At 40.5% G+C, this 12,500-nt stretch overlaps 1 protein-coding gene across 1 annotated transcript in view; it reads left to right on the top strand.

Moving 5' to 3' along the window:
• LOC145252424 (uncharacterized) overlaps window positions 1-12,500 on the top strand; it is a 42,596-nt gene that overhangs the window by 4,291 nt on the left and 25,805 nt on the right. The window contains exon 2 of the mRNA XM_080111817.1: window positions 5,014-5,081. Within this exon, the coding sequence (XP_079967943.1) occupies window positions 5,014-5,081 (68 nt within the window). The remainder of the gene's footprint in view (window positions 1-5,013; window positions 5,082-12,500) is intronic.

Here is a 12,500-nt window from a genome sequence, read left to right as displayed (position 1 = left end):
TATATATATATATCAAATTTTAGTCATTCAATAATTTAAAAAATTATGACGTGAAATGGTTAAATTTCAAATCAAAAGATTTTTTATTATTCTATGTAAGACAAAGAATAGATTTGAAATATTATAACTATAGGATTTCGATGTCTATCATCTCTTCAGAGAAGAAAATATTAGCAAATAATTATAATGGTTTACACCTTATTTGCTAAAGCCAGTGAGACATGGAAAATCATAATTAAACGTTTTCTTAAGTATTTAAATATCATAGAGTAATGGAAATTAATGAAAAAGATATAAAAATTCACATCCAAATTGCATGGTAAAATCCGAAGTGAATGTTTTTGATAGTTGTGTGGTAAAGTGAAGTTGTGGTAAATCACAGGTTTCCATCCCAGTTGATTGTTAGATAATTTTATTATGAAGATATATATATATATATATATATATATTATATATATATATATATATATATATATATATATATATATAAATATTAAGTAATGTGATTTATAATTTAAAATTTAAAAATTTAAAAAATTTAAAAATTTAAAAATCAAATTTTAATTAAATTAAAAATCAGTTTCATAAGAAGGAACAACAACAAAATCAATTATCTGTACGATCGATTTTTAAATTTTAAATTATAAATCACATTACTTAATATTGAATTAGCTCTAGGACATTTAACTATCGAGCTTATTATATATCTAAATTACAACGAGCACTTTCTATTTCCTGTATTTTAATTAAACTAGTAATTTCACTGTTACATTAAAATACACTCAGCTCTTTAGACTATTGTTCTAATCTCCTTTAAATTATATATATATATGTATATAATTGTTTTTGTTAATATTCTGATAGGAAGGGGCGCGGTGGATACTAGAAAGCTGATTGGCTAACTAAAAATCCTCAACATATATAAAAACCAGAAACAACCACAGAATTCGTGCATAACCCTGACGAATCCTATAGTTCCTTTGTTCGATAAAATGCATGCCCATTGACTGATAGGAAGGGGCGCGGTGGATACTAGAAAGCTGATTGGCTAACTAAAAATCCTCAACATATATAAAAACAAGAAATAACCACAGAATTCGCGCATAAGCCTGACGAATCCTATAGTGGATGAAACGCAAAATATTCAGTGTAGCGTAATCGCCATATATATTTTATAAATTACTATATATATATATATATATATAATTTTTAATATTTTGATAAAATGATATTAAAAATAATATTTTTTGAAAGTACTCAATACAAAATAGAGATTTATAAATAAATAAAATTATATAAACATTTTACAACCTGTTATATTTCAATGTTAGTACATTTCAATCGTATATGAAACTCAATTTTACATTCGCTATTTCGTGGAAATGCAGGTTATGTTATAATGTGTTTTTTTTATTTATTTATTTTTATTTTTTTATTTTTCTTCCTTTGAAGATTGTAATGCCGGGTATGGGGCTGCCAAACCAGCTGCCAACATTGCCCCGCTTTTTTATTGAAACCAACCGAGAGCTCTTTTTAGTATCCTCGCTGTTCCCTTAAGTGCAATTGTCTGAATCTCTTTTGCACTTGGTTCACCAGGAATATTAGTTAGGTAGGACTTCAGGTTCTTCTTCATAAGTCCTGTGGCACCTATGATAACTGGTATGATCGATATCCCCTTTAGGTTCCAGTTTCTTTTCATATCATACATGAGACCTTGGTATTTGGTCTGTTTCTCTCTTTCAGCTCTGTTAAGATCGCCATCATTAGGAACACTCACTTCAATAAAGGTTGCAACTCTCTCTGACTTATTCCATATAACTATGTCAGGTTTCACAGCAGCATTTTCAAGGTAGGTGGCTGTAAGGATTACATGGTCGTAATGTATGGTATATAAATCATTTCCAACTGTTTTTTCAGGTTGATGTTCCCAGGACTTGCTGCTACACTGGATGTTTAAGTTTTTACAGATGATCCAGTGGAGGTACTTGCATACTCCATCATGTCTCGCTGTATAGTAGCCGTCCCCTAGAAGAACTTTGCAACTTAATATCAGATGACCAACACTTTCCAATTCTGTGTGGCAGAATCTGCATTTATTGTCATTACTGATCCCTGCCATCTTCTTGAATGCATTGGTCATCAATCCCTGGTCTTGGGCAGCCATTATGACCCTTTCCTGATCATGGTGGAGGGATCCTCTTTTGAGCCAGTCCAAAGAACCTTCTTTATCTATGTATTCCCGAGAAAGTTCCTCCAGAAAATACTTTGCACGCTGATGTTGTTCCCATTCTTTAAGGTTCATCTGTTGAAAGGTCTCGGTATATTTCTGCCGGCTCTTTCTTGCTATTTCTGTGGCACACTTGTTTGGTGTTTCATCCTCATCTGAGAGACAGCCCTGGCCAAAATGCTTGGCCAGCTGGGTGACTGATGTTGTTCTGCTGACTCTTGTCTCTTGATGTTCATATACTATTGAGAGGGTTTCATTCTGGGAGCTTCTCAGATACTGACCGGTGCTCACAATAGTTGCCCTATGTTGATGATTAATCTCTGAGAGTCCCAGACCTCCTTCTCCGCTGGGCACATACAGCCTTGGTAGACACTGATTTCTATATATTATTTTATGAAGCGTTAGTAGCTTCCGTGTCTTTACATCTAGCCAGTTGATGTATTTTTGTGGCCAGTCAATGATACCAAAACTGTATGTTATTACTGGCATAGCAAACTGGTTTATGGCAGTAATTTTATTTTTATTGGTGAGCTGGGTTTTGCATATTTTCCTCACCCGGCGTACATATTCTTTACTAATCTTCTCCCTCATCTTGGCATGTTGTATGTTCTCGTTTTCCTCAATGCCAAGGTACTTGTAAGGCTCATGCTCTTCTAGATCCCTGATGTCGATGTTTTCATTAAGCTGCATATTTTCTGTGTGGGTCTTCTTCCCAGCTCTGAGTGTATATTTGGCACATTTATCCAGGCCAAACTTCATTCCGATGTCACTGGAGAATGTGTGTACTACCTGGAGAAGGTGGTGCAGATCGGTGTCAGAGCTAGCATACAGCTTAAGGTCATCCATGAAGAGCAGATGGTTTATTCTCTTGCTTGGATCTCGATGGCGTCCCTGACTCAAATTGTAGGCGCTCTGGTTTTTATTCAGGAGCTTGCTTAGTGGGTCTATTGCCATACAGAAGAGTAAGGGAGATAAGCTATCACCTTGGAATATTCCCCTTTTGATTTTTACTTCAGGGATGATGGTTTTTCCTCCATTGTGATTTAATGATATTGTAGTTTTCCACATCTGAAGGTGAGCAGCCATTGTTTTTCTAATTACCGGGTGGACTTTGTATAACTCAAGGCACCGAAGTAGCCATGAGTGTGGTACACTGTCAAATGCCTTCTGGTAATCAATCCATGCCATGCTCAGGTTTTTGTGTCTCTTCCTACAGTCTTTTAGGACGGTCTTGTTGATTAATAGCTGGTCTTTGGTACCGAGGCATTTTCTTCTGCACCCTGTCTGCTCTTTTTCAAGGTAGGTCCCAGAAGATAGATGGTCATATATACCATCGGCTATCAGACCAGTGAAAAGCTTGTAGGTAGTTGTAAGGAAGCATATTGGCCTGTATTTATTTGGCCGTTGTGTCTCCTTGGTCTTGGGTATGAGGCTGGTGTCCCCCTCTGTCAGCCAGGGTGGTATTGCTTCTTCATCTCTTAGCATCCTGCTGAAGCAATCACTGTAGTGGGGGTGGAGTGCAGTCAATTGCTTCAGCCAAAAGTTTTGGACATTGTCGATGCCAGGTGCTTTGTGGTTGGATAATTGTGCCAGTTTTCTTGTTATCATACCAGGAGTTATGACTGGTTCTGGCATCTGAGGCTTGGTTTCATTGAGCCTAATAATATCTTCAATCCACTGGGCCTCTTGATTATATTTACCTTCTGTTTCAAATAGAGGTCTCCAGTAGTTTTCCAGGGCTTCCTCTGCAGGTTGACTATCTACAGTAATGGTGTCCCTTATCAGCTGCCTGTAAAAAGTCCTTTGGTTTGTTTTAAACTGCCTATTTTGAATCTGGGAGTTGATCTTGTTCTCCTGGTTTTTAATTCTCTGGGAAAGTGCTGGTATTTTTCCTTTCAACTCCCTAGCTGTATTATGTAATCCCTCAATTTTCTCATAGTGGTATTTGGTACAGAGTTTTTTTATGGTGGTCTTAAGTCGACCCTGTATCGAGGGATTTGCGAGGAACTGTTTTATTTGGCTTAGTTCTTTCCTGCAGAGGTTCAGTTGTTTTTGCAGCTTGGTCTTCCAGTGAGCTGTTTGTCTAGAGACTCTGGGCCCTATTCGATGATTGTGATTGAATGTTCGAAGGTTAATTTTTCTGTCAATATAGAGGCCAGCTGCATATGTGATATGGTTGAGTTCTGTGAGCATTACTGTTGTTGCAATTAGCCTCTTGAGAGCGATGTTAACTTTGGCTATAACAGTCTTTGCTCTTCCAGCTGCTTGGATCTTGGACAAACGTGGTCTGTCCTTCATTCTCATAAACCTCACCTCCTCAATTGTGTTGCTGAGCTCCTCCTCCAAAGCTAACTGTTTATCATCTGCTTCTGGGAGTACAAATGATGGTGGTGAGTGTCTATGTGATTGTGGCGGTGATGCAGGTGGTGGTATCCTGGTAGGTGATGTAGATTCCTGTGTTGGTGTTTTTGGGGTTTCCAGCAGAGAGTTTGTGAAGGCAGGTGTCATGTCATGCAGAGACTCCAGTGGCGCAGGAGTTCCAGGAGAGCTGGGCATGTGCTGGGATATTTGGATGGTGTGTGCGTGTGTGTGTGTGAAAATTTTATATAAAATGACATAGACATGAGATATTCAAAAGAAAGGGGGAAAGGCAATATAGAAGACGGAGGAAAAAGAAAGATAAAAACGTAGATTTCATATAATTTTCAAACCTATAAAGATGACTGGGCGAAGAAAAAAAATTTATTTTCATCTGAAAGCAAAAATTATTTTTTCATTCTTTCCAGGATTTATTGGGGATTTCGGAAGAACTTTTTGCAAAATTCTCATGGTTTTTGAAAGCGCAAGGCGAATAGTAAGTATTTCATTTTTTTTTTATTTATTGATAGAAACTTTAGCATTTTTTATCGATGTATTCAATACCAATTTTTAGTTTAGTTGTAATTAAACAAGAATGGATCGTGACCCCATAAGTTTTTTACAAGAATATCACCACTTATCAAGGTCTGAAGGTTACTCAAGGATAATGGTTAATGATTGAACGGTGGTCATTGAGACAACAGTATAGTGATCGTTAATGGTAGAAATTGGGTTAATTTGATTATTTGATGGGATGGCCCAACAAGAACTTGTTTTGAAGACGACCATTAGTCGGTTGGAAAGCAGACCAACGGAACACAGTTCCACGGGCGGGCAGTTCTAGGAAAGAAACTTTGTTCATAGAATTTGCATTTTGATTTAGGCACAGATAGAGAGTGGGGGAAATTATTAATAGTGGTTGTAGTTAGACGAGTATTTTTGTAAAAGTTTGACAGGGAGAGGTCCATAGATTGATACTCGAGTAAGCACTTTCCATGGAAATAGTGATTGGGCAGAGAGACTCACAACATTGCTTTTGTGGGAAAGATGTTGCAGGGAGGAGAAAAGGACATCACCTACTAAGTTTTGAAACTCCTGCCTAGATGTGGCAACAATACTTTATTTTATGACGAATTTGGATCTTGTACAGGTAGAGATACCCACTGGAGCAGTAGAATGATGCAAGCAGTTTTCCAACGATCTTGGCAACAGCTTTAATGTAAGTCTTCTATTTCCAGTCAGAAGTGAAGGTCAGACCCAAGAGCTTGTCAAAGCAGGGAGTTTCTTTGAGACAAGAGCCATTCATTTCAGTTGAAGCTAAGTGGGGATCAGAGCATTTATGGTGAAAAGATAAAAGCTTGATTTTGAATGCGTTAAAATTAACCCGCCACCTTTTGCCCCATTGCACCACATGCTTAAAATCAGAGAAAAGAAACAAAGATCTTGATCATTGTTGATTATTGTCGATCATTGTTGGCGTTGGAAGTGTTGTCACAGAGGATGGTGTCATCTGTGTATATGTGAACAAATGAGCTTAAGATTGTGATTAGGGAGATCATCTCCGATAAAAATTTCTATCCAAAATTTTCGGTTCAATTTTATTCTAGTTGAATAAGGTTTTCCAAAAGTCTCGCTTTTTTACAAAAAAAAACTAACAGCAATGACGGAACAAGTAATGCAACAATACAAAGCACATGTCTAGGATTCAGTTCATTCACTTAAATTAACAGCCTGTCACACATTGAAAAAGTCAATGTGAACAGCATCAGTTTCACGGCACAAAATTTATCTTTTAAAACTTTTGTTCATCCCAAGCATTGCATGTTGCCATGGAAATATAAAAAGTTGCTTTGATAACAACCAGATTTGTTAGAAGGCAACTTAGGTGGGGAGTTGGGTTGCAAGATTTTTGTTCACATTATATTTAAATTTCTGCATGTTAGTACGGCCAAGGAAACAGGAAGCAGAGAGGTAGCCTTCAAGTCCAATATAAACAAGTTCTTGTTAAGCCGTCCCCATAAATAATTAAATCTACCCAATTTACACCATTAACGATTGCTAACCTACCACGTTATATTCATTAACCCTTATCCTCGAGTGGTCTTTGGGCCTTGATAAGTGGTGACTCCTAAGTAAAAAAAAAAAAAAAAAAAAAAAAAAAGGAGTTCATCCAGATGCGGTTACTAAACTGAATCAACCGTCTGTCAATGGAGAGGAGCACCATATGATGCAGCACAATTGCAGAATTAATGCAACTTGAAAATCCAAAGACAATGCAAAGGATCCGACGTTAAATTTGAACTCAACTCCAAAATCCAACTCCAAAATCCAGCTGTTCTCTTCTCACTGCACTTTCCACACTGACACCCAAAATAAAGAAGACGGCTCTTTTATAGAGAGACCCAACCACATCTCATTTGCATACCCCTCCCCCCTCTCCTCACATCATGTGATCATCAGTCCATAAATACCAGGGGGCGGCCATTTTTATTTTCTCTTTTTTTTTTCTTTCCTAACACTGGCCGCATGATGCATGAGGTAAGGTTCTTTACTTTTAACCACACTCCCCCTTGATCTCTAAGATCAATAATTAGTATCATAGTCCGCCATCCACGCTGGGCGTCTTCGTTCATGGTGCGATCGTCGAAGAGGCTCTTCTTCAGACACTTCAACATCATCATCAACCTCCTCTTCCTCTGATCGCAAGGAGACTCTCTATATATCTAAAATGTGACGAGGCATTTCGTCAATCGCTACCTTGTTTTTGGAGAGTACTTCAGTCACTGTACCTTTTTCCCAGGCAGTCGTGTAACGAGAATTGGGTGGTTTCACCCACACCTCTCCACCAACTGCGATCTCCACGCAGGCCTGTTCTTCTCGCTGTGTTACAGCCAATGGATGTCGCCATTCATAAGAGAAAATAGACTGGTGCAGCACTGAATTTTTGTCTTGACCAGCCTTCGGCGTCATATTGTACCAAAAAACTGCTTCTTGGGGCGAAATCTGGCTTCTTGATGCCACAGCTTTTATAGTGCGTTGGTGCCTCTCTATAATTCCATTTCCACTTGGACGGTATGCAGCTCTAAAATATAGCCCCACATTCCACTTCGCACATCCAGGCTTAGGGTCAAACAAATCCAACTTGCCTCCTCCCTTGAGGCTTGCATTCACAAATATCCGTGGGCTTAGAACTAATTTAGCTGATGTTGAAGCATTTCTCCTAACAAATACCCCGGATATCTTAGCACTAAGTGAGACTAACCTACACTCCTCCATCCCCTCTAACTACTTTAACATGCCTGGATATCTCCCACTCTTCCGTAAGGACTCTGACAGACATATGCACGGACTTGGAGTTTACATTCGTAATACCCTTCCCTTGACTAGAGAAACAAACCTAGAAACGGATGATCAAGCCTTTATGTGCTTTAGACTAATCATGCAACACAACATTAGCTACTTTTACTTTCTCTACCGCTCCCTCGACCCAAGACTGCACCATAATAAACAAAGTATCTGACAGCATAGACACAGCACTCTCCTTCGACACTAGCGCCCAAGTACATGTATTTGGTGACTTTAATGTCCATCACAAAAACTGGCTTGGATTCTCTACTTATACAGATGCAGCAGGCAGCGCAACTCATAGCTTCTCTGTATCTCACTCCCTATCGCAAATTGTTACTTTTCCAACCCACTTCCTTGATCAGGAAGAACAACACGCATCACTATTAGATCTGTTTTTGACCACAGTTCCTGATGATTGTGTAACGAAAGCCGACAGCCCACTTGGGAACGCTGATCATGCGGTAATAATGGTTGAAATCGCCCTAAACTGTAGACCCAAAACTGAAGAGCCAGTGCTCAAAACAACGAGATATTATAAAAAGGCTGACTGGGAAGCTATCAGAGATCTTATCAGAGACGCCCCATGGGGAAATATTTTTTCTCTTCCTGCTGAACAGTGTGCAACTGAGACCACTGAATGGTTCAAAACTGCAATCGAAGCGCATGTTCCCATGCGGAAATTCTATAGCAAGCCCCACTCTCCCCAATGGTTTACTTCGACTTGCGCAACTGCCATTGCTCAAAAGCATGCATTCCGCAGGTTTAACCGACATAAGTCCAGTTCAAACAGACAAAAGTACATAGAAGCTAGAAGTAACGTTAAGAAAGAAATAGCGACAGCTAAGAGGGAATTTACGGAAACCACTAAAAAACGCATCGAAGCACAAAAATTAGGAACTCGTGACTTCTGGAAAATCTACAACAGTGTAGTAAATAATGGGCATTCAACAATTCCCCCACTAACAAACAATCACGAGGTTCTTTGCTTAGCAACCGAGAAGGCTAACATGCTTGCCAGTCGGTTTGCCTCCAACTCTACACTGGACCCTCTAAACCACCCCCTACCTGACTTTCCTATGCGGACAGACGCCAAGCTAGACGATCTGGAAATCACCCCTGCTCAGGTGCATGCTATCATAAAAAAAAACCTTGACACTTCCAAAGCATGTGGACCCGACCTCATCCCAGCTGTGCTATTAAAAAAGTGCTCAGCCGAAGTAGCTCCAGTTCTCTCCAAACTCTACAACAAATGGCTTAATGAATCTTGCTTTCCGAGCTGTTGGAAAACTGCTTCTGTGGTACCAGTATTCAAGAATTCTGGCGAAAGAACTAACCCATTAAATTATCGCCCTATTAGCCTCCTCCCACTTTTTGCCAAAATATTTGAGACCTTAATTAACCATGCTCTAGTCCAGCACCTTACAGATGCTAAACTTCTGACCGACCATCAATATGGATTTAGACAAGCCCGTTCCACGGCAGACATCCTCACTGTAATCTCTGAACGCATATACCATTCACTGGACAAAGCGGGAGAGGGCAGAGCGGTAGCTCTAGATATATCTAAGGCTTTTGACAGGGTATGGCATGAGGGTCTCCTCAGGAAGATTAGATCTTACGGTATCACTGGTAGAATACTTAACATAATTAAATCCTTCTTAGATAAGAGAAAAATCCAGGTTGTCCTTGACGGTCGTACGTCGAAACAATATAATATAAATGCCGGAGTGCCCCAGGGATCTATCCTTGGTCCTCTGCTGTTCCTGATATTCATAAATGACCTCCCCGACAAAATTGCCTTTGAGATGGGTATATATGCTGATGACACCACACTCTATAGCAGGCACGACAGGAAAACAAATGAACATATATCTAAAGTAATGGCAGAAACACTAGAGGATGACCTCCAATCAGTAGTGGAATGGGGACAAAAATGGATGGTAACGTTCAATGCCACCAAGACAAAACTGGTTTCATTCAATAATTACAAGAAACCTTCTCTACCACCTATAGCAATGGCCAACAACTCTTTAGCTGAGAGTACGTCTTTCAAGCTCCTTGGCCTAACGTTCACAGGAAACATGAGCTGGAACAATTACATTGAAGGCATTGCCAGGGCCGCTGCGAGGAAGGTGGGCTCTCTCTACCGTGCTAGAAAACTTCTAACACCCGAAAGTATCCTGTACCTCTATAAGGCCACTATTCGCCCATGTATGGAGTATTGCTGTCATATTTGGGCCGGTGCATCGGCTACTAGTCTCTCGCTCCTTGACAGGGTTCAAAAGAGAGTCGCAAATCTGATAGGCCCTAAACTGGCATCTAAACTTCAGCCTCTGTCCCATCGTCGAAACGTTGCATCCCTCTGCCTGTTCTACAAGTATTATAATGGTGAATGCTCTGAAGAACTGCAAGCACTTGTGCCCCCACGACGTGAACACCCTCGACAGACCCGACAAGCTGCAAAATCCCACCCCTACACTGTAGAGATCCTTAGATGTAAAAGATCTTTCTACTCCAGTAGTTTCTTCCCCAGAACTGCTAGACTTTGGAATTCCATTCCAGGTCACTGCTTCCCCAACTGTACTGACATGCATAAGTTCAAGTGCAACGTGAACCAACATCTCGCTGCCCTAATCCCTACATAGTACCCCAGTAGATGTTTCCCCTGATAGTAGCCCCCTACACCAAAGTGGCAATGTGCCTTGTTTGGGGTGAAAATGTAATAAAAAAAACAGAAAAAAAACATAAGTCTCTAAAAACTTCCGAGTGGAAAGACATACCATTATCCACCAACACCTCTTCTACTGGCCCCCTTTCCATAAAAACCTCATCGACAACTCTCTTTACCTCTTCTGCTGTTTCATTCTTGATTTTCCAGAAGGGAAGGGCAATTCCTGCTAATGTGCCCTACTTGGCCACACCGAAAACAGATAATGTCTGGCCGTGGCTCCCTACAGTCTCTCATCAGGTGTGGTCCTTGACATCGAAAGCATTTACCGGTAAATCCACGGCCTTGCTTCATCACTGGTCGCTCCTTTCTGCTTGTCACAGCAGCTGCAACTGCCCCCCGCTCACCGGACTGTTTCGCCAAAACTCTACCATGCCTTGGAATCTCCTCCACCTCCATGGTTTCAATATCAGTAAGTCGTTGCAGTTCCATGGAGATGCGATCAGGGAAACCAGTTACAAGCGCCAGCTTTACATTCTTCTCAAGGCTGCATCTCCCATATCCAGCCAATCCTGCTAGTCGCCTTATCTCTGCCACGTACACGTCCAGACTCCCCAGTTCAGGTGACTTTTTGGAGCTAGTTGTAAGCCTCAAACGCGCTCCTGGAAAATGCAGTCTTTAACCGGTTTTCGATGCTCTCGGCAATGGCCTGATCCGTCTCTCCCATTTCTAGATAGACCGCTAGAGCACTTCCTTCCAAATATATAGGTATTAACGTGGCTACATCCTCGATCTTCTGCAGCCTTGCCACCAACTTCAGCTTGTTAAGCCACACAACCACGTCACCTTCTCCAGTAAATGGCCTCAGGATATCACTGCTCAATCTTACTCGGTCACCCATTTTTGTCACTGCGCCGAAATAGCTTGACGTTAAATTTGAACTCAACTCCAAAATCCAAAATCCAACTCCAAAATCCAACTGTTCTCTTCTCACTGCACTTTCCACACTAACACCCAAAATAAAGAAGACGGCTCTTTTATAGAGAGACTCAACCACATCTCATTTGCATACCCCTCCCCCCTCTCCTCACATCATGTGATCATCAGTCCATAAATACCAGAGGGCGGCCATTTTTATTTTCTCTTTTTTTTTCTTTCCTAACACTGGCCGCACGATGCATGAGGTAAGGTTCTTTACTTTTAACCACAGGATCATATGAAGAGATGGGAAACTGTCCTATAGCCACACCAAATTTTCTGTTACTCAAACTAGGTCTTGTTAGTCCAAGAGGCACCCCCTTTTCTGCAGATCTGACTTGATTGTTGACTTGTAGAAGAGCTGCTCTGACCATTTACAGATTTTGGTTGAACGATTTCCCCCCTCTCTATCTGTGCCTAAATCTAAATGCAGAACTTCCAGAACTTCCCGCCTGTGGAACACTGGTCCGCTGTCCTGCTTCCCTGTTGAATACAACATAGCAGCTTTTAAATTTAATATAAACCAATTCTAGTTGAGCCGTCCTCATAAACATTCAATGCTGCCAAGATTAAGCTTGTTTCTTTTAATAATTACACGAAACCATCTCACCCACAAATAGCTATGGCTAAAGACACATTACCTGAAAGTACTTCTTTCAAACGCCTCGGCTTAAAATTAACAGGGAACATGAGTTGGAACAGATACATTGAGAGAATTGCCAAGGCTGCTGCAAAGAAGGTGGGCCTTCTCTACCGTGCTAGAAAGCTACTTATGCCTGAAAGTATCCTGTATCTCTACAAAGCCACCATTCGCCCATGTATGGAGTACTGTTGTCACATTTGGGCTGGTGCATCTGCTACTAGTCTCTTGCTCCTGGACAGGGTTCAAAAGAGAGTTGGCAACCTGATAGGTCCTGAACT

This window comes from Euprymna scolopes, chromosome 29 (genome assembly GCF_053919585.1).
Source record: "Euprymna scolopes isolate OS-2025 chromosome 29, ASM5391958v1, whole genome shotgun sequence".
Lineage (NCBI taxonomy): Eukaryota > Metazoa > Mollusca > Cephalopoda > Sepiida > Sepiolidae > Euprymna > Euprymna scolopes.
The sequence above is the reverse complement of the archived record's forward strand: the minus strand, read 5'-3'. Positions and strand labels throughout refer to the sequence as shown.